The sequence below is a fragment of the Melospiza melodia genome, chromosome 2 (genome assembly GCF_035770615.1).
Source record: "Melospiza melodia melodia isolate bMelMel2 chromosome 2, bMelMel2.pri, whole genome shotgun sequence".
Lineage (NCBI taxonomy): Eukaryota > Metazoa > Chordata > Aves > Passeriformes > Passerellidae > Melospiza > Melospiza melodia.
This window is the reverse complement of record NC_086195.1, coordinates 83,448,264-83,471,614: the sequence shown is the minus strand read 5'-3', so window position 1 is coordinate 83,471,614 and position 23,351 is coordinate 83,448,264. Positions and strand designations below refer to the sequence as shown.

Genomic DNA, 23,351 nt, shown 5'->3' with positions numbered 1-23,351 from the left:
CCAGCAAGTAAATATGTGTCTCAGTGGTCACTTCTTCTGGGAGGGAACTCAGTATTTGACCTCTCTCTAGGCTGATTCCAACCTTCCTTAGACTTCTGTTCAAAAATTTCATTTTGAAATGACTTCTGAAGATTATCTGTGAGCTGAGGCATGGCCTCCTCCTTAACAGCAAATTTAAAGAGTGACATTTGGTCTTGTTATAAATACTTTATGCACACAGATATGTGTGTAAAATAAGAGATATGCTGAAAAGTTTGCTTTTGAATGGAGGCTCTGCTTTTTGACTCCCAAAGAGAGGATGGGATCCCTCTCCCCTGGACAGGTCAGGTCTTGTCCACTCCACTGCTAATGAGAGTTATGGTTTCCTTATTCACTTCCTGAAAGGTATCTATAAATTTTCATTTGGTAAATATTTCTGTTCCCACATTGAAACAGAAAAATTCTTTGGTTTCTGGTGCGATTAATACTTTCATATATGAACCTTGCACCTATTGATCTGCACTGAATTTTAGAGCCTTTGTTCTGTTACATTCCTACTAGAAATCTTGGTAGAATGCTTCTGGGAAGTAATCGATTGATCAATTAAAGGAAGAAACCTCCAATAAACAAAACACCAAAAAAGCAAACAATGATTGATCTGAGGATATTTCCTCTTTGCTGTAAGAGAGGAATTTGAAATGCATGGAATTCAAAAGAGGTACACATTTCCATTGACTCCTTTGCTGAACCTAAGGAACAGCATGAAAGCACTGTGGCTTGGGTTTTCCCTGTCCTCTGCATGATCAGAGGCCACAATAGCACTGCACCCTATTACTCATCACTGCTTTTCCCACCACTTCCAATGTGTTGCCAAATCCCTCAAGCCCAGACAAATACCCACCCTGGAGGCTGCCAGCATCACAAGAAACACTTCTGACTCTTATGTGTTTTTCCTCTGCAGTATAAAATCAAGGCTGTCAAAGTTAGCTGCTTACACAGAGATCAATAATACAAACAAAAGGAGAAAATAAATCCACTTTTACCTGATGCTTGGCATGCATTCTAAAAATATTGCTCTTCAAGGACAACATGTAAATAAAGAGGCCTTTAATTTTTAATGGCCATTTAAAACTCTTCAAGGGGAACATTAGAATGCCTGGGGCTATTTCTTTTTTATCTCAAAATTTAAAATATTTATGTGTAACTAGCCAAGTGTCTCCATTTATGTGTCTCCAGCCACAGATACAAACATAGTCTAATTTGTTTGGGGTTTTTTTTCCAAAAAAAGGCCATGTAACTAAATCAATGCTTCCCAGGGAAGCATGTTCTTCCACCTTCCAAAACTAAAATTAACAATTTTGTCACAGCAGTGTCTCTAAGAAGGTCACTGAGGACACAAGGAGAAGCCATGAGGTTCCCTACACCTTTTTCCTTCTGTTTTGCAGGGCCTGAAGCAGAGCTGGCCAGGCTGTCTGGAAGCACTGTAAAATCCCAAAGGATGAGGAGGGGAGAGATACTCAGCTTCTTTGAGGTTCCTTTTCCTATAGCACCTCACCTACTCAATACCTGACTTTTAGCATACACAGCAAAGAAGCAGGGGGCCTGCAGAAGGTGATTTCCTTAATTTCACAAACCCCAATCCATTCCTTGGGTAGACTGACCATGTGTAAGTGGCCTGCAGGTCCCATTCCATCTACAGAGCTTTCATTGTAATGTTTGCATGTAAAGGAGTACACCTCTGGATTCTTACTGCTCTGTTTTACCATAACTAATAGCCCCACATACCAAACTTTGTGCATTTCTCCTTAAAAATCAGTTCAGAAAGCTCTAAATGATGACAGAGCTTCTTTCTATTTTTCTTTCCTTCCAAGTAAACAAAGATTTTGTTTTCCTTGCAATACAATGTTTTTGATACATAGCTCTAAACTGTCAGTGTTTGATGAGACCAAAGTGTATTTTTTTTCAGGATTACAGAATGAAAATATTAAGCTGCTCTGACTGCTCTGGTCTTCATCGGGAGCAATGAAAAGAATGAACTTGCTCAATGCAGGACACGTAGCCTAACTGTAATAGTGAGGAGGGAGGAATGGCCCTTTTCTAAGGACTGTTCTTGGGCCAAATTCAAACATATTTTGCAAACGTTGAGAAAGCATTACCCCTGAAAGCCAGAAGGTCAGTCTTTCTGATAGTGCTGGCTTCTTACCACTCTGCCAGCACCAGGCATGAACAATAGATATATTTCTCTTGAACTTATTCTCTGAGACATTTGTGAAAATAAACCATTTTCAGCTTAGCCTGAGATAATCCCTTGAAATGTTAGCCCAAATTAATGTTTTGGAGGCAGTGGTGCAAAGTGCCAAGCGACTTATAAACAGCATGACCAATTTTGCCTCTAGCACAAGTGGTCATTAGCATCTGCCCATGGATGTCACATGACACTGGGTGGCATATTGTCCATTCACAGGACAGGGACATTCCTCTCAAAAAGGCACACTAGCACACACCTATTCATCATCTGAATGAGGGAAAAGGTTTTTCTTGCCCATCCTGGATTTTGCAGGATATTCCCATGTGTGTTTACTTTTCTGGAATAGTAAGAATGTAGTAATACATTCTGGAATGTATTATATGTGTATATTATATATACAATATTGTATAGCCATGATTAGATGTGCAGACACACACTCTCACTCTCTGGTTACTGGTGACACTTTCCCAGTCCTGGTAGACACAAAGTTCTGGGATGCCACCAAACACTGCAGTGTTGTCCCAACTCTTGTTCAGGACATCTCTGTGGTTCCTCCATTCCTCCACGCAGCTCATCCAGCTGCACTTGTGCTGGGACCTGTCTGTGGGAAATGGATTTGTAGATCCATTTCCCACAGACAAAATCAAATCCACTTCCCACACCTGTCCTGAGGAGTTTGTCCCCTGATGAAAACCATATCAAGAGGCCATGCTGCAGGTCTGGAAACTCCTCCAGGCCCAAGCAGAGTATGGGACAGACTACTCCAGCATAACCCTTTCCCTCACCTGCTCCCACCCTGGCGGTCTGCAGCCCAGAAAGGATCCCTTCTCCTCATACACTGGAGCTCCAGAGTCCCGCTCTGAAATTTCAGAGGCAGACCTGGGACTGCCCTTTCTGCTTGTTGGATTGCAGAGAGCCATTAGCCCAGTTTCAACACAAACACTTCTGTGGTGTACTAGAGATATGAAAATGGATTTATTTTCTCCTCCCTTTTTCTGTCCAGAAAGATTTTCTCTCCTGGATCTGTCACTTTGGGTTACTCCCCTTTAGATGGCACTGTTACCACTTCCAAGAGAGATCACGGCCGGGCCCTTCTGTGAACAGGGCTGACACTGGGCCAGGACTGCCACTATCGCTGGGTCAACAAGCCACAGCAGGTCAGGAGTGATCCACACCAGGGCTCTGGAAATACTTGCTCTAAAAAGTCCTCCCGGTATCACTCCAGCTCCTGCCAGCCAGTTGTTCACCCTGCCGTACCAGCACAGCACAAGGGCTGTATCGGCAGGAGGAACATCTGACGACCTTAAGGACAAATTTAATCTGCTCCTCTTCAGAATCAGTTTGAAGCAGTTCCAAAAGTCAACAAGAGTCATGTGCATATACGAGGGTCTTAAGGTAATACATCTGCTAATTAAATAATAATTAAAAGCCATGCTCTGCACAGTCACTGCAATCATTACTTTTCATGCTTATGTCAGAACCACTGCTTTAATATCTTTTACATCTATTGCCTCAGTTATCACCTGCTTTGATTGCCTAGGCTTTTCCCAAGGATAGAAAATTGGTTTAAATGGCATTTAATGGGTCTGCATTAAATACTGCTACATGTTGTGCACTTCTAGATGCCAATTAAAAGAATCTTGCCAATTAAGAGCATTTTCAGCTGAGGAAGAGAGATGATTCCAGGATAACATTCAGCAGTGGCCTGAAACAGCCAGAAAACAAATCCAAAAAATGATAAGAAAATATAATTTATGTAATCTTAAAGCACTCTGAGAAACTGCTAGTGTGGTCCAATTCTTCATTACATACAACACTCTCTTTCTACACAGTGGTCTGTTGGACCACTTGCCTTGGTGCTTTCCTCAGCTTTGGAAAGAGGAGAGAAACAGTGTGAGCAAAACAAGAGAGCCACAGACATGGGCCCACTTGCACCCACTTACCACCTACACTGGTTCTTAGGCTGTTTTCAAGACTCAGTCCCGTCCTCACTGCCTAGGAGCATATTTTACAATAGAATTTAGGTCCAAATCTGAGAAAAAAAAAATCTATGTTTTGAACATTATTTTGCTGTGATGTAAGGAGAGAGAGACATTGGACACAAACTACTATCCGTCCAGAAGTGGCTCCCCAGTATCAAAATAGGAGACGCAAGAGTGGAACTGCTAGTTGGACAAATCAACCCCAAAATTCTTGGGAATAAGGCTGCACCTTTTTATCAAAAGAATGTTTTTCCTTTGCCAAACTGCAGTTCCACTCAGACCTCAATCATTTTGTCTGCAGGGTTCTCAGCTACAGATACACCCAACTGTTATTATTTTTATCATGTGAAAAGTTGGTTTATTTTTTCCCATGCTTCCCTAACCCAAAGACAGCCAACTCAATTTTGCTTAAGCTTTCAGACAATAATGCCACTTCAGAAAATGTCTACAGATTGCATTTTTAAATGACACTCAAAACCTTGTAAGCCTGTGTCTATGTTGCAAGACAAATGAGTGCCCAGTTACACAACTGCTTGAGTAGTCCCAGATTGTCCCACAGTATGTAGGCTCCCAGCTTTAGCACTGAATTTAAGAGTGCAGCAGCCTTACTGCTCCCTGGAAGTCTGAGACGAGACAGGCGAGTGACTCAAGCAGAAATTCAGGTCTTTTGTGCTTTAAATAGTCTTCATGAAGTGCTCACATGTCTGCATGCACTAAAAATGGAGCCTAAAGCAGCCATACTCCCAAAGGATGTACCACATCTGCATGGATCTGGAACAAATCTACATCTAATCCTGCCCAAACCTGAAGGTGCTTAAATTCCACAGGTGTGTTATTTTTCACCTCCAGGCACTCAGAGGAGCATTACTGCAATCCCCAGCGGGCCTGAGAAATACAGAGGAGCTGGGAATGTGAGGTGCAGCTATGCTTGGCCAGACTTTGTGAGGGTGCTATTAAATAAAGACACCTAAGTTGTTCAATTTAGGAGGCATTTTCAGGACAGATCCAACAGGCACCACCAGCAGAACAGTCATCTCAAAGCTCAGCTCCAGCAGCTGGTCTCATTGAAAACATATCCAGAGGAGATGAAGGAGATGTGAGAGTTCCTTCAGCAAATGTGAATGAGGCATGTGATGAAAAATCTCTCCCCAGTGGACAATGCACAGACAAAGCTGAGCTGACAGTGCTCTGCCCTTTTTTATTTCCCTCTGATTTAAACAAGGATACTCCACAGCCAGCTCAAAAAAACCACAAACAAAACAACATCAACAAAAAAAAAACCCTGACAAAACACCACCAAACTAAAAAAATCTCCCCCAAAAAAACTCCCCCAAAAACCACAACAAAAACCTAAACCCACCCAAAAGTGTTTAGAAATACCTAACAAGTCCTGAAATACAGAAATGTCAAGTCTAAAGAAAAATAGAGAAGGAAGATCTCTTGGGAAGGTATTTAAAATATTTAGGACGTTTTAAAATCTCCTTGTTTTTTCAGTTCAGTGAATCTTCCCTGGCAAGATCAGCTCCTGCTTAGGGAAAAGTGTGAACCGTGGTTATTTCTTCAAAGGTAACCTTTCCCACTAATATAAAAACCCTCAAAACTAAATAAAGTATTTCAGAATTTTAAAGACTGACTTAATTTAGATTTTGTTTCCCTGCTTTTCTTTCTCCCATTTAACACAGAAAATTTATTCTTGTTTTTCCCAAAAGTAGAAAAACAGGCTAGAAAGGGTATTATCCAAGCCTTGGATCCTACTGCTGGTGATTGTCTGCCTGTTTTACAAGGTAGCCAGGACACCAGCTTAACCTGGGATGTCATAAAATACATGGGCATGGTGTGAGTGACCTCAGAACCCAGCTACATTTCCTAGATCACTAAACAGCTTTTGAAACAAGCAAAACCTTCAAGTCTTGAATGGTTATTTTGGTTGTCTTAAAATATATTCATTTTGACTTGAGTGAATAAATAAGGTTCTCTAATTACCAGCAACATTTTCTTTATGTTCTCTATACCTGCTGCGCGTAATCTTCTGCATGCTGAGATAATGTTATCCTAACATCTTCAGGAACTGGCAACCCTGTGACAGGGACACCCTGCCCAATTCATGGTGAACAGGAAGAGTAGATAATTATTGTGGGAAATCAAATTGCTTCCTTCATCTAACAGCTTTGGTTGCACACAAGTATTAATATCTCAGTTACACTTTCCATTCCAGCTCTAGCAATCAGAGACTGGGCCTTCTAAGTTTCGGCATCTCCTTTACTCGTAAAACCCCTGCTTGTCACATATGCTTCATTCAAAATTCTTCCTTTTTCAAGCTCCTACACCCTTTTTTTCAAATATATGGCATCAAATTATTCAACTTACCAGACTGGATGACATCTACACTTTACACACAATTTCTTTGGCCACCCAATCCCCAAGCTTGGTGACTTAACAGACGTGCCAGATTTCCTTTGTCATTGCAGTTTTCCTTTCTATGAAATTTGAATTCCCTTCTCATAATAATAATTGTAAAGAAATTACATGCTTTGATCCCAAGAACAAATTTTCAGTGACCATGGAATAAATTTGGGCAAGTGACAGTTGTAAAGGCAAAGAATCTTTACAGTGGTAAGAAGCACCCATTGCACTTACCTGCCTGTAAAAGTACTGTGTGGTTATAGCAAAGACGTCAAAGCCACAGCTGGCTCTTTTAAGCTCATCTTGGATATTGATTAACTGCCGGGACTGCTCATCACACTTTTCCTTCAGTTTCTGAACCAACTGCTTTTCTGCGTCTCGCCCCTCTCCTGGTTTGGGGGAGAATCCATTCTTTGGGGTGGTTGGCCTTTGCCTGGAATGTCCTACAAAGGAAGAGGGAATAAAAGACCATTCAGATCACATAGTTTACATGTACAGACATGACCTTTATGTGTTTCTGTGGCCTCTGGGACTCATTCCTACAAAAGAAAAAAAGGTCTGTAGCACTCACACAGAACTTCCAGTCTTTCAAACAAAAAAAAAAAAAACAAAAAAACACCAAAAAAACCAAAAAAAACAAAAAAAAAAAAAAAAAAAAAAGGCAAAAGCATAGTGAAATATGTTTCTTTAGGGGCCAAAGCTCAAAGCTTTATAACAGCCATCTCACCTCAGGCTCTGAGCCTGAAAGTCTTCTACAAGTTGAGGAGAGATGTCCTAAGAGCGTATCACTGAGAACTGAGGTTGTTGTAGGAAGGAAGCACTTCAACTCTGCTAGACACCTACAAGAAACAGAGGTCTGCATCTCTCTTCAATGGCAGTGAGAGAAATGGGCACTTCCAGAAATGGGCACATCCCATTGATGCTGTGGAAAACAGCTAGGTGACATTTCTACTCTACACATGGTTTCTTTGTTCACATGAACCCCAGCCTGGTGACTCGACAGAGGTGCCAGTTTTCCTTTGCCTTTGCAGATTTCATTTTGCCTCTACACAGGACAATGTGGGGCTGGAGTTGTCCCTCCCTGAAGGCAAATACAGCATGGATTGCTTGCTACTGGGATATCACTATCACTTTTTATCTACAATAGTGCAGTCTACCTTGAGAGTTCCCCTTGCTCTCACCTTTACAACGTGTCCAAAATTGCAGCAATTAGCAGATATGTACTGAAGTGCCACCAAGTGCCACACAACGCACAAGAGTTACATCACTGGCTCTGCATGGCTGCTCTCTCAGCATCTTTGATCACACCAGAATCACTTCATGGTTTGCCTGCAGAAATAGGCCCAGACAGACTGGCCTCTCTGAGGTGCTCCAGGTTGGCTTGAAGCAAGCCTGATGCTGTACAAAGATGTGAAAGCACTCGTGTAGCTTGTGTTTAGGGTATAGCGTCATATTTGTATCAATAGCACCAGAACTGAAGCTTACTCATGATAAGCCACTTCAGGAAAGTGGGACTTTTTTCCTAAATTCACATCCTGCTTGAGTCAACTATGCATTTCTGTGGATATACCCAGTTATGAGGATGAAGCAAGAAGGGGCAGTGTTCTGGTGGTATCAGGCTGCCCAAGCCACTGCTTGGAAAATCTGTCTTTACTTTCTTTGCTTTCTGAGGACTCTCCTCTGCAAACATTTATGGCCAGCTGGCATCACCTTTGCACAGCTTAGTGACTTATTTTGCTACCCTCAGTCTTTCTTGCTACCCTTTTGCTACCCCTCAGTTGATGGTCTTTAGCTCATTCCTGAATACTGGCCAGGAACCTCCAGTACTCAACAGATCCTCCCCATTATCCTCCAGCTTTTACCCTAGAAGCTGAAGTCAGTAAGAAAGAGGGAGAAAATACAAGTCAGACACCTTCGTCCCATGTGTTACTAGAGATAGTGGATATGGGTCTGGAACGTTTCTGTGTTAGTAGAAAAGGTTGTGTGTGCAATAATATGATAAAAGGGGACAGTTTGTAGTTTCATAGTTTTGTAGTATCCAGTTCTTGAAAACAATACAGAAACCATGCCTACAACCAGTCTCCAGCAATCAGTGTAATAGGAGACAGTCTTCTGCCATGAATACTACCTGTTCCTTTCCTAAAAAGCCAAAGAATCCTTCCAGAGAAGCCTCTGATGGTATGAATCTGAGCCAATTTGTAAAGCAGAGCATTACAAATTCCAGAGGTAATTTTGTCAGATGTGCTTTAGATCTTTTAGATCTTCAAGGCTGTGGTCTGGGTGTGCAAATAGATCCTAAGGGCAGTTTTACAAGACCAGACAGGGGAACAGAATGGCTTCCCCAGAGCAATACCCCAAGAGTGCATTCCTACTTTTTCAGATCCCCAGCTTGTGTGGAGCCATTGGGAGCATATCTTCTATCTTGCTCAGCTACATCCTGGCTCCAGGCTAAGCTTACAGGGTGCCAGCTCCAGCAGAGATGCTCCCTCACGTCTCCAAGCATCTCATGGCACAACTGCAAAGAGCCATGAGTGCAAAAACCCCTTTGAAACTCTTTGTGTCCATGACCTGCATTTGTGACCAAGAATAACATGTTGTGCAGTGTCAAGACTAATGCCATGTTGTTGGAAGACCCAAATAATACAGCACAAGGAGTTTTTGTCATTAGGAGAGTTCAAGCAGCATAGCTATTGCCCTCTATCCATTTTTATGTCACTTAAAGCCTGTCAACTTTCTTGTGCAATAATAAGAAAATACAGACTCTTCCATTCATACCTCTTAGCTGTGCAGTAGGTAATACCACAAAAGAAGAAACTCATAAAACCAAGAGCCATAAATATCTGTCTTTTTAGTATAAAAATCTTGGGTTGTTTAAGCAAGACAGTGATGTTACAACAGAAGGCTTAGGAAGAAGTGTAGGGGAAAGCCCTTGAAATCAGTTCAGTCTCTAATTAAAACAGAAATCTGTCAGGTTGCTTAGTCTTACATCTTTCTAGCCTTCCTGTTCACTGGAAGATTTGAAGTGCACATCTCTTGTGCTGTCCTTGTCAGTATTATAAGCTGTCCTTGTAAATTAAATGGTGCTATTCTCCTCAGGGATAAATCTGAATTTCTCGGTTCATTTGGGTCTGAAAGGCAGCTTACTAAGCTTATTCTGCCATTGATGTCTCTCTTCTGTTGCTCTGCACAAAACAGGGTATATATTAATGATGCTGGCCCTTATCCTCATATCCTTTTTGCTGATGGGGGGACCAGAGGGGCAGACCCAGTGTGTGCTGAAATCATTGTACCCCTTTGATCCTCTTCAAAACTCCCAAGTCTTTTTTATCTACGTGAGTGTTTGAACTAGGGAGACATAACAAGTATATACTCATAATTAACACTGTCCATGAGGATTTAGATGGGGAATGCAATTTATTCGTCTTTTCACTGTCCAATTTCCAACATTTTGGTAAGGAAAGTGAGCAAATTACTTAGAGACAATTGTTATCAAGCATTCTGTGGAGTGACAGATGCCAGAAGCCACTGGCTCCATTCTAAAATGGAGTGGAAGGAGAGCACCTCCATCTATGGACACCTGTTCCTATACACAGATCTCAGAAAGAGTATTGCATCAAAGGATAAAACTGAGAGCCCTGCAAGACTCTGCATCTCAAAACTCCCTTGCAAGTCTTCAGAGTCAAAGCTCAAAAAATTTGTGTCCAACAGTCAAAAACCAGCACTGATTAAAAGGAACTGAATGTGAGAAGGCCAGTAACAGAGGCAAATACAGCCTAGAAACAGCACTCAGAAATTTTGGAACCTGTTTCATGGCCAGATGTAGCTGTGGTGAAATTACCTGTGAGACACCTTCTCTCCCATCAAAAAGTGTAAATGATGCAGGGGCTTGTGATTCTGATGGAGGAAAGTCTGTGACTGCCCCTTAGCATCAGCTACACTGCATGTCCTCCTCAAAGGCTGCTTTGAGTATTTTTTGAAATTGTTAAGTAAGTGAAGAAATTGTCATTATTGCTTTGTTATTGAACTTATTTCAAAGAATGCCAAAGGCTACTCTAAAAAAATAAATGAAGATGAGGTTTATTTTCCTACTTGATCCTTAGAATGATAAAGGAATTTACATTGGCTTAATTGCAGACAAGCAAGCGGAACAGATTTTTAATCAGTCTGATGGATGGAGGTCAGTTACTCAACCTCTCCCAAGAATGAAGAAATCTTTGAGGCCTCATGAATTGGATATGCCAAAACTTTAGGCCTTGAAAACTATTAAGTCACCCATGGAGAGGCAGACCTCCTTAAGACAATAGAAATACACTGTACAAATATTCCAGTGTTCCATTTTGCTTTGTAATCCTAGTGGAAGCAAATCAGCTGAGCTGTAACACGCTGCTACAGCCACAATCAGTGCTGGTGCTTAAACTGGACTCCCACCGTTATAAACACCGGTGAGCTTCTGGTCTGGCACTCTCTGCAACAAATTCTTTGGATCTCTCTGTGGTCTCACCAGGTGCAAAATAGCCTGTAAATTATATGACTCAGAGGACAGCGTTAAGTTCATCTTGTTACTCTAGCATCTTTGTAAGGAGAAGAATTTTGTGTCCTGTTGGTGCCTGGGAAGATTAAATTTAATCTTCCATTTTATTGATTTTGTTGGTTGAGAAGAAGAAGAATAAAGATTGAATTTAATAATAACGGACAAACTCTTGGTGCAAGTTATAGGAGCTGGAGAGCTCTCTTCTACATGATTTATATTCTGCCACCAAATGGAGCAACATGGGCTTCTATCCCCCACAGTTATAACTCAAGTATCACATAGCTGTAGAGATGACATTTTAAGTATTCAAGCAGAGTCTTAAAAATGAGGTAACAGAAGATAAACTGCAAAAACAATGAAATCAGTGGGACCGTGCACACTCATTTCAGAAGCATTTAGATCAAGCAAAGGCCAGCCTCACAAAAGTCTTTAGGCACATTTATTAATGTACACTCAGTAGACATAAATAGAAACAAGTTCTCTTTGTTTTAGTAAATAAAGAAAGGTATTCTTCAGACATGTTAAAACCATGTGTTTGTGCCCAATATTGAGGTATAAGTTGATAATGTCCCAATAGCACTTTGGAGGCTTTTTCTATAGATAGTCCCTTTCCCCATTATGCACAGAAATACTGCAGGAAATTTAGTGCCTCTGCATAGAAGTAAGAGTGGATTCTGAGCCATACATTATCACTCCAGGCAATTCTCTGAGATGTCTTTTATTTTGCTATATGTATCTGTCCTCTTCTTATGTAAGAAAATTGTAATGATAAAAAAAAATTCCTCTGCCCTTAAACATGTAATAGCAACAACTCTTTGCTTTGAAAAAGAGATGATTGCATGGTTATAACAAAGAGAACAAAAGTCTATTCAGCTCATGCATTGGTATGATAAAGCCTGCTGTAGCCAGCTTAATGAACCTTGGACACAATCAATCCTCACTTAACAATAGTAGGTCTCAGATTTGAGTGTGTTAAAAAGAGATGCAAAGTCAACAAGTTTAAATCTTCCCTGAAACTCTGCTTTTAGGTTCATAAATACCTGGTGAATGGAGTTTTGTGGCTGTTACTGCTGATTTCTTAGGGGATGAGGCAGCTGGTCTGCTAGCATCTTGATCTTTTTGCACTTCTTTCTTCACACCTGTTTTAGAAAAAAATAATCAAAGGTAGAAAGACACCTGGTTTATAATTCTGTTCATAATATGCAGAACTGTGTCACTAAGATACACACCAAAACGGCAAAATGTATTTCACCAATCCATGTCCTGGGCTCTGCACAGAATGAGGCTACAGCACTTCAGGGTTGGATGCCAACCTGACGTGTCTGCAACCACGACTGTGTTCGTGCCGCTGAGCTGCATGCACAGCACTGAGGAAGGACAGAAGGCCTCACACACTACCTTGGCTTCCCAGTCATCTGCACCATGACAAATGCCATTAAGGCACAAATAGCTACACAGGCAACCCATCCTTTCTGTTCTGAGTGCTGTCTTCTGTCTCTTCACCTTGCTGTGCAACATCATTTGGGCTGCAGGAGGAGCGGAATAGGACTGTGCAAAGCTGACTGAAATTACCTGCAAGCCCCTGCCCTGTCACCTCTTCCACAGGTAAGGAAGCTGCCCTTTCTGGAGACCAGCTTTCCAAGGTGGTCTCATGTGGTGAAGAGAAGGCCAGGACCAGAAGCAAGCAGGATGTGCCAGAGCTGGGCTGGATGTGGCTGCCTGGACACGAGCGTGGGTCTGTCTGTGCAGTAAGGCAGGCAGGGACAGAGCTGGGCAAGCACATTCAGGGCACAAACCTACAAGACACTGTGCCAGTGTGGGATGAAGCAGGGCATGGAATATTTCTGAGAGAGGCAGCTCCGTGTCTGTTGCTATGTGTCCCACCAGTGGAGCTCTCTGCTCAGGGCCTCGGGACGGTCTGCCAGCTGTCAGAGCCCTGCAGCCAGACACTGCCTCTGCACCAGGGACACACGACTGCCTCTGAAAGCCAGAGGGGCCACCCAAGCTCAGCTCCTCCTGCCCACCCACAGCTCCCATCAAAAAAATAGCTGTGGGGACCATGCTGAGTGCAGTAACATGAGGTCCTGCCCTGCTCCTTTGGCCATGGTGTGACAGTCACAGGACCTCAAGCAGAAATTTTTCATCAAAGAAGTAAGGAAAAAGAGCAATAAAAAGCAAACCCCAGGGACAATAATGTAGCTTCCTGTTTGCTTTCCTTTTTTGACCATTAGAGTTTGTTGAGGGTTGCATTTTAGTCTGAAGGGCTGTGTCACAGCACCTGGATACACAGGAAAAGCAGAGAGATTTGAGGCAAATGACTTGCTTTAGAGGGAAAACAAAGTTTGCCTTATTGACTTTCCCCTTTCTTATAAGTATATTCACAAGTAGGAAATAGGAAATAGGAAAATGTCCCACAGAATCTGAAGTATCTGAAGCAGGAAAAAAAATCAGATTTTCTTGGTGCTGCCTAATGACAGAGGCAGTCCAAAAGCTAACACTATCTTCCATTTGCTTAATACAAAAACAATCTGGCTCTTTCAACAATGGAAAAAAATGATAATTTTATATAGGGATCATAATCTTGAGGAACACTTACTGCTTTACTATTTTCTGCTCCCTCCAAAGCCACACCTAGTCACAGCTGCAGTATATATGGGTGTATTTCTGATGCATCTTTCACCCTTCCACTTCTGCCTGCATCAGGACTTGCACGCAGAGAGCTGCAGACACAGCATTTGCCACACTCCAGAAGCTGAGCTGCATAATTCCTAGCACTGTCTCTCAGCATTTGCTTGCAGAGTGCTTCTGGAAACAGCACATGCACCTGCATCTCCTACTGTTTGTGGGAGGGAAGCATGGGACAAGTTCTAAAACTCCCTTTGACTCTCTTCCACTGTTCATAGGCAAATCACACCATCAGCTGTCGGGGCTTGTAAAGACTGAACACTTGCTCATACCTTTACTTTTGTCCATCTCCATTTTCTCTGCTGTTCATAAATGCAACATGTTGAGGCTAAGATTCTGATTTGTGATTAATACTTTTCACAGTGAGATGACTGAAGACAGAAATTGCCTGTGCCTGCCCCCTATTACACTGTACTTCACTACAGAGTAGGACATAAAATAAGTTTATGGCGCCTTTTCATTACTAAGGACCAACCTGAGTTAGCAGCTATGAGACAAAAGCAGGGTTTGTTTTATATGACATAGTTTATATAGTTATAGATTCAAGCATCAGGTAATAAGGCTTTGGCTTTTCTGGGGCTTTCAAAATAAAAATATAATATATAATGTAAAAATGGGCCATATTCAGAGATCCTCCAGAAATTTTGCTATACCAGTTGCCAAACACAGACAACAGTAGAGAAAAGTGTGTGCTTTCCTTAGGTATGTAAATAATTAACTGCTTTTGGTTTTGAGACATTTTCAATGAGGAACACCTGGGGATTCACTCAGTCTCTTGACCTTAAGCCCAAAACAAGAATCAATTGCCCAATTAGAGCTTGGTTGAAAGAAAATGGAGCAAAGAAGCGCAGGATTTTGCAGAGGGCAGGGCAGGGTCTGTGCAGAGCAGTGGGAGCTGCGTACAGGTGCTGCCCTTAGGTGCACCTGCATGGGGGATGCTGGCTTCCCAAAGTGGAAGATCAGCAGGAAGAAGGTGCAAACAGATACCTGGGCAAGGAAAGATAAATGGGACTAATAATGAGGAAGATGAGTGGCCTTGTTCAGTCTAAAAGACTGGGAGAGCTCCTGAGGTGTGGTGGGGCAGCGGTGCGGCAGGCGGGCAAGGGAGGAGGGTTGTGCCGCAAGGGGAGAGCCAGAGCCCAGCACAGCCTGCCTGGGAAGGGCACAGGGACACGTGGAGATAGCAGCTATCCAACTTCTCCTTCACAAGCAGGAGGGCCCTGGTGGCCTCTCTGTGGCCCTCCTTAGAGGAGAGGGATTTAGAAAGCACACAGCAGGCAAAAGGAAGGACGGTCTGCGGGAACAAACTGTTATCGTTTTGCTAAGCTCATCACCCACAGGGAAATTTTAGGGGAAGAGCCATCCCTGGCATCAGACCTCATACAAGAGCTTGAGCTGAATGCTTTTCTAAAAATGGGGCTTGTTCTTGTCTTTTGAAACAACAGCTGTTAGCTGGTTCAAAGAGAAACATTCAGAAAACATGTTGATTTCCTGCAGGGAAAATAAATCTTTAGATTACAAGTGTTTGGGCCCAGATTTTGTCATTTCACAGAAATATAGATTTTCAAGTTTAAAATATCTGAGGGAGAGCACTGGTGTAGTAATTAGCATAATGTGCAGTAGCACAGAATATGGTGCAGCAGGAGGTTACAAAGTTTGATCCTTTCTAGCTTGAAGTGTATGAAAAGTAATTCAAAGACTAAAATGCACAAAAACAGGTCTGATGCTCCAGGGTAACTCAGGAAACAAGGCAAACATTATTCAGTTCTTATTACAGGCCTGAACACATGTAAAACCTCAAATCATATTCCATCATGTATATTTTGAAATTTCAAAAGGTGTTACGATTTTCTTCTAAATTCATCTTTTATAATGTATATTAAATCTGATCTGGAACAAAATTTATTCAAATTCTTAATGCTATTGCCCACCAACTGGAAATATGGAATTCCAATTAGCTCTGTGTTAAATGCCTGTGCATTAGCCTTATTCCTGCATAATCAGGGCTTTTAGCACTGAGCTTCCTAGCAAGAAGCTCCTGGTATCTCAGGAACTACCACTAACTTCCAGGCTTTCAGGAACACTTTCCAAGGCTCTGCCACCTCCTACCACTGACAGAGCTCATGCAATGAGGTTTCTGGGAGCCTGTAATCAAAGCTACAAAGTACTAATTTTTATATGAATCTATATTCCATTTGAGGTTAGAAATCTCTCAACATTTCCCCTCTTTTAAAAGCTATACTTGTGTAGAGAAAGGGATATTTCAGGCCATAAGAGAACAATGAGCATAAATATTTGTTTGCCTTCTCTGCTAGTGTGCTTACAACATTTTCTTTTGAAAAAGGCCTCTAAACACACAGTTCTGTAAAGGTATTTATATTTCCTAATTAATACACACAGCCTGCTCCAAATGAAACAAAAAGAGCAAATGCAAAATAATTAGAAACACGAGGCAAAACATTCCAGAAATCACTTAGAAAAATAGCAGACAAACAAAGCCACTTCTCCATTCCCCCAGCAGTGCTGAATGCTAGGAAGCAGAGCAAAAGACACCTTATCCAAGACATCTCCTCAAGCCCTGCAGAATCAGCACTTGTATTTGCCTGTACATTTCTGAGTCTTCAAAAGCCACTATACTGGGATAGGCTTCAATTTGCTTTCATACTTCAGACTGAAAGCAAGTTAACAAATTGTACATTGAGTATTTCTTCCAAAACAAATCCTAACATGCTGTAGACATCATTAACAATTCAATGGGAGTAACTGCATTCAGAAGGATTCCAACTGTTCTCAGGAGTATTTTATAAGTTAACTAATGCAGTTTGCAAGTTTAAAAAAAAAACCAAACCAAACCCAAAGAAATATCTTCAGTCACTCAAAGACACAGGGAGCCCCTCTGAGCTTCCTTCTGCCTTTCCCCCTGATACCCACGACTAGTCATGTCCTTGGTGAGTAATGGCACAGCCCTGCATGCATTGTTTGAGACAAAATGAGCAAAGGTGGAAATATGATGGATTTCTGTAGAATGAGAGCAGTCTAATTCTCTCTAGAGACTCTCTACTTCAGCTGTGATCTATGAGACACTGAACGACTGAATAAAGAAGGAGATGTGGAAGAAAGACCATGTACTTCTTGAAGTAAAAACTGCTAATGCTTGTGCTTTTCCCTTTGTGTTTGTTTCAAATTTGAAGTCAATATGATAAGAAAAAAAGGATAACAACTATTTAATTGTCTTGTCTGAAAACAGTTGCCTTGTTCTTGTATTAAAATAACTAAGTCTCTTTAGCTGGTGTTTAAAAAAATAAAGGAAAAGATACACCTGGTAAAACAATTCTTTGGACTGAATAGAAAATCTCAGGGTAATTCAGAGCATCCAACATTAGTTGAAGAGTTAAAACAACTACTCCTCTTTCTGCCATTTTGCATGGATCCTATGGCATTTTATTGTCTCCTCCTGTTCAAGGTTGAAATTTCAAACCAAGACACTTCCTCACACAGCTGTGCTATGGCATGTTTCAGAGAGGTTCCCAGAAGAAAGGTGGGAAAACTTGCAGATGAACTCCCACTTTCACCTGCAAGGAAGTGCTGCACATCCCAGTGTTCAGTACAGGAGCAATATGATGTAACCACTGCACACTGCTATTCAGCTTGGAAGGGAAAGTGTTTGCAAGGGGGAACAAAGCAGCAGCAGACTCTTCCCCCTTCATCCCTGCAAGAGTGCTGGTGCTCACCCTTCCCCCCTAGGTGACCTCAGCTCATCCCTCTCCCTCCTGCTGACGTTGTGCTGTCTGGATTTTGCAGAATCTGATCAAAAAAAGCACATTTTACACTACAGGATTGCTGGTGAGAGCTGAGATAACACTGGCCTCCTATTTTTCATCTTGGCTGATTGCATTTAACAGCCTGTCCTGTTATATATGATTTACTGGTACTTGTAGAAGCACAGGAATTGACCGGGTGAATTTTTTTGAACAATGCTTTTGATTGTCTTTAATTTAGGAGGGCAAGTAGGAACAAGCTGCTCAAATTAATTTTTTATTGCCACTGTCATTGCACTCAAATTAGGATTTTTCTTATGCACGACTGCAGTCATTAAATAATAACCAAGTAGAAATAGGAATCCCATAATACACACCCCTCAAAATCCATAACAGGACATAGAAAAACTAAAATCTCACAGCTCTCTGATTTCATAGAAAGCTGGGTGGCAGATCCAGCCTGGTGGACAGAACTGAGTCTCTGAACATTGCCTTCTGCAGATAATCTCCCATTTTAAGGGAAATTTAAACCAGAAAATTCATATATGTATGCTTCAAGTACTGTATATTTTAATCAGCATCTGTGGGAAGAGGAAGCTTATATGAATTTCAGAGCTAGATTATAGTTGCAAAGTTTCTGATGGAGAGCTGCTTTCACCTATCATTAAACAACATATGAAGCAATATAGAAATGGTAAGTATTAGTTAGGCTATGACTACACTTCCCAAAGTAGCTAATATATATAAGTGAAATTAAAAGACCTCTCTTTTTTTAGTCAAGTCTATGTTTTCTTTTCCATGTTCTATAAATTGACAGACATGTAAATATAAAAAGGGCAGTGCACTAATACACTAAATACACTAAAACCTAATTAAGTGCACTCATTTCACAGAGAAGTTGAAAGGCCATCAGTTCATGCCTGCAAAACAATTTGCATGACAATGATCTTCCGCTACTATTGTCCCATGCCACAATTCTTTTTTGATCATCTGAAGCACAGCATCATCTGCTCCACAGCTAAAGGAGTCCATTTTCATTAATTTTTTTTTTTATTCCCTACAGTCCAATTTATTTCACAAGCACTTTTAGTGAAATATCAGGAATACAATAGCTCTTGAGCAGTTGTGTCTTAATTTTTTTTAAGGGAAAATTTACAGTTCATGTGGTCTTCTCCAGAAACATCTAATACATGAAAGCTTTCATGCGATTTTGGATGGGTATTTTTGATTCATCAATATAGGTAGATGTTTTCATTTGTGAATTAATTTACTATTCATACATAGATAAAATTATGTAGATCGCTGAAATTCAAAGACAATTTTTACATTACCTGATATTGCACTCTTTCGGAAATATTATTTATATTTAAATTACTGCCATCCTCCTTGTGAAATACTTTTCTCCTTCCTCTCATAAAATATGCTGTGTGCAATACACGTAGTGCCTGCGCTCCTCAGCTGTAACTGTGGAGTGCTCTAAGCACTTCAGTTTAGTAACTGCAATGTCTTGCACAGGAGGTTGGTCAGATGCTAAATATATTGTATTTGATGCATATATATATGCAACGTCAAGCCTATAGAAATCACTGTCCAAAGGATACCTAAAGAGAAAAATTTACATTCTGTAGGTATCTCTATCACACTGGGATCTACACCCAGTGTTCATATGCTATTGCAAGAGTGGCAAGATTAGAACTGCCAAAAAAAAACTTGTCTTCATAATTTCTTTGATTTATTTCAACCTTTGCTCCTATCAAATACTTAGCATCTTTTAATTAAAAAAAAAATAAAAATAAAAATCATGAATTGCTGCTAACTTGGCTCATAAAAAATTAAACCAGAACACTGGACTATCATAGTTTCTTTTGCTTCTGTTTGTTGTGTATAATAACAACTTCCTAAACTTGTCAGCTACTACTGTTCACCAACTGTGTCTGACTGTTTGCATAACACAGGCAGGTAACCCTACTTCCACGTTTAGCTTCCTTCCAGAATAAATCAGGCATGGTATGGTCTTTATGACATGGTAATTGCTGAGTTATCTTTTCATCCTTACCTTGACCCATGGGTCTTTTATTGTATTTATCTCCCTCCATCCGGTTGGTTTGGTGGGGACCTGGTGATCAGCCAAGTTCGAACCACTACATCATGTTAATCTGACTTGAAACCAGGGGAGAAGAACTAGCAATGCATAAAGTCTTTGTGTCATATTTTGCACTGACTTTTCCTTCCCATCTCCATTTGCAATGTGTTATAGAGATGAAACGCTGTTCAGTAAGAACCAGCCTGGATAAAATTATTTCTTTTGGAATCTAAACTGTCAGATCTAATCTGAACTTGATGGAACTGGTCATTTGAGACATAACTGAATTGAGCAGAAGGAGAGTTTAGGCAAGGAAACAACCTGGAAACAACACTAGGAGTTTTTTGCTTTGATTGCTTGCCTCCTTCTGCCTCTCTGAGTAAGAAAACCAAAAAATTATTTAAACCTAGAGGCCAATATCCTCATCACTGCAAACATACCTAGGAATGAATTATCCGCTTGATGGAATGCTTTGGTCTCCAAAGCAACACAATGTTTTCAAAAAGCTGTTCGTTGAGAACCAACAATATATACACTAAATCTCTGGCATGGGTAGTTAGGGACAGTAAATGCCTTCAATTCGGCACATAACTCAGAAAATGAGATTATAGCTGTGCTGTTGACTGTGTTCAAAAGGGTCTACAGTAAATGGAGTCCAAATCAGCACACCAGCAATGGGCTCTAGGATGGCATGAAAATTAATTAAAAGCAAGCAGTAAAACAGCATCACAGCAAGGTTTCTGCATTTCTTGGCCTAAGGCAGGTGGCGTTTGAAGCCTGGAGCACTTACCAGCGGGTGCTGTGGCTGTTTTTGGTGCTGGCAGTAAGCTCCTGCGTGGTGTCGCTGTGCCACTCGATACCTGCGTCGTGCCTTTGCTGCTCCCCTTGGGAGCATCCTTAGAAGGTGCAGCTGCCCTAGGGGTGGTCTGCTCTTCATTTCCAAAGCTGGAGCCTGCAGGAGACCGGAATTGCACTAATTATAAGTCCATAAAAAATGTATGTGAACTGTGGCATACAGACCAAACTTCTATCAGCAATTATAATCCACAGCGACACGTTGTCCCTGCAGCTTGGGCTAAGTGACACGGACTTTCTCCACTATAAACCCTCAGGTAGAAATAAAGAGTTCCCAACAACTTACTAAAATGCTAAGTCTTGGCAGCTGTTACAGTCTGGTTCCAACAGGAAATTAAGACCTCCTCTTTGTCCGCTTCTGTGAAGGTATGTGTCTACAACACTCATAAAGAAACCATGGAATTCCTAAATATATGGGTGGATGAGTTTATGGTTTTGTAGCTGCTGGAGGAGCCACATCACACGTTCATCCTACCACTTGGAAGCTGCTGATGTTCAAAATAGAGGGGAATAGCAGGGCTCAGTGGTGCAAAGTTTTCAAATTCCCCTGCTCAGGTGGAGATTTCCCACAAAGACTCCCTCAGATCACACTCAGACATTTGAATAATAAGATAAAGAGCAAAGAAAAAATTCGGCCTACACTCTCACATCCACTTCAGTCATATTCTCATAACAAATATTAGGTTGCCAAGTTTTCCACCTTAAATTGACCTCTTTCAAAACTTTAAATGGGTTTGGTGTCCTCCTGCATTTGTCATCTACAGAATAATGACATCCTAGATTCCTTGTAGACATAAGGAAAACAATATTTTCTTAACATTTGAGAAAGGCAGAGTTGGAGTGTTGTTTTACCTATCTGTCTATAAGGCCTAAGAGGAGCAAAAGATTACAGCAGATCTGGACTTAAACATTTGCAGAAGAATGAACATTTTGTTTGAAAAAACTAGTGGAGATAGTGCAAGAAATGCAAAGGAAGTCAAAAAAGACCTATAATTTTTATTTCAATTGTTTTACAAAGATACAATAAAATATTGGTTAGGTGCTGCCTGCAGGAAAATGATAGCATTATCTTAATGATTGGCACATCCAAGTCTCCTATATTTTTAAGACACAGGCTTCTTGAAAGTGTGCAAGTAAAGAGGAGATTTCATTTTTGCCTTTATTACTGAAAACCTACTAGAGGAATAAAAAGCAGGTTGGAAAAGAAAATCCTCTTTCTGATAAAGGAAGAATATCCCTTTTGGCTCTGAAAAAACAGCTTTAAGTTTCGCTGTGTCTTTGAGGCTGCTTGCATATACGTCTTAATTTAGAATGTGTATCTGCAATATAAATGGACTTCTACAAGCATATGTGGCCTTTCCCAAGCCACACTAAAAACTCAAAACAGTGTAGTGTACTCTACACAGGAAGAAAAAGACCTGAAGCATTTGTCACCTTTACACATCTCTGCACATAACAAACAACCCCTCAGCACATCAGGTTGGTGCTGAATATCCAAACTGCATGCATTTTTCGCCTGTGTAACAAACACTTAAGTTTATGTGCTGAATTTACTGTGACAAAACACTGCTGACTTCCATAAAGTCACAACAGCACAAAATCTGGCCCAACATAGCCCCATCTCCTCTGCAGCTGTGCATGAGGGCATCTCTTCTGCCAGGTGCCAGGGGGATGCTGCAGCATTGTGTGTCCACCTCAGGCTGTCTGCACCTCACCCCTGAAGCTATTCCTGAAGTGGTCTCATATATATGCTTACCCTGTCAGCTTGGGTAACACCACTTGTAGAAATCTTTTTTCTTTCTTCAGCTACTTTTTATAAGTTTCCTTTGCAGAAGCACTAACCTTGAAGAGTAAATTATTCTTATTATTTGCAGAGAAATAGAGTTCAAGTGTTCTTTAATGGAAACCCTTTATTCTCAATTTCAACATTCATTCACTGAAGAGTGAGGGAAGAAGTGTGAAGCTGAGAGAGAGCAGGTGTTCCCTACAGAACCTGGGGAAGACCATGGGCAATTCCAGAAGGAATTTCCCTGCAGCTTGTGGGGAGGGCCCTGATGGAGCAGATATTCACACCCCACACTGGCACAGGTGGACATGGCCCAAAGAGAGAGACCCGTGGAGAGCCCTCACAGGAGCAGGGCCCTGGAAGAAGCTGTGGGCCTGCACATGAGAACCATGCCAGAGTAGGTTTATCCTGAGGGACAGCAGCCCTGGGTAAAGACCCATGCAGGAGCAGGAAGAAGTGTGAGATGGAAGAAATGGCAGAGAGGAACTTAAAGGGACTGACTGCAACACCCATTCTCCTCCCACTGTGCTGCTCAGTGGGAATATGGGATGGAGGAGGTGGAGGAATTGGGAAGGCAGAAGTGAAGCTGAGAATGTAAAGAAGCAGTGGGGAAAGCTATTTTAGTTTTTTGCTTTGTCTTTCTTTCACACCTTTCAACTTTATTTCAATTGGTAACATATTAAATAATCTTTTCCAAGTCAATTATTTTTTGCTTGTGACAACAATTGGTAAGTGATCTCCATGTGTTTACCTGTGGTCTTATTCACCTTATTTTCTTTCCAGTCCTGCACAGGAGGTGAGACAGCAAGACAGCAGCAGGGTGGGTGCCTGGCAGCCAGCTAAGGCACTACAGCAATACCAGGACACCCAGGATTTGCTGAGATAAGGTCAATGTTTCTCTTAAGAGACACTGTCTCTCACTTTGCTCTTCACTCATAGGTGGAGACTGGAAAGAGACATGGGATGCAGCACATGTGTGTATAATATGCCCCAAAAAGCAAATGTTTGCTGCTTCCATGGATATCACTAAGGCAGTCTCTG

General features: G+C 41.3%; 1 protein-coding gene across 3 annotated transcripts in view; it reads right to left on the bottom strand.

The window, feature by feature from the left end:
• Nucleotides 1-23,351, bottom strand: part of MTUS2 (microtubule associated scaffold protein 2) — a 264,605-nt gene that overhangs the window by 45,367 nt on the left and 195,887 nt on the right. For all 3 annotated transcript variants that reach the window (XM_063149100.1, XM_063149101.1, XM_063149102.1), the window contains 3 exons: nucleotides 20,460-20,621; nucleotides 12,184-12,282; nucleotides 6,847-7,055 (listed from right to left, as the gene is read on the bottom strand). In XM_063149100.1, coding sequence (XP_063005170.1) covers nucleotides 6,847-7,055; nucleotides 12,184-12,282; nucleotides 20,460-20,621 — 470 coding nt within the window. The remainder of the gene's footprint in view (nucleotides 1-6,846; nucleotides 7,056-12,183; nucleotides 12,283-20,459; nucleotides 20,622-23,351) is intronic.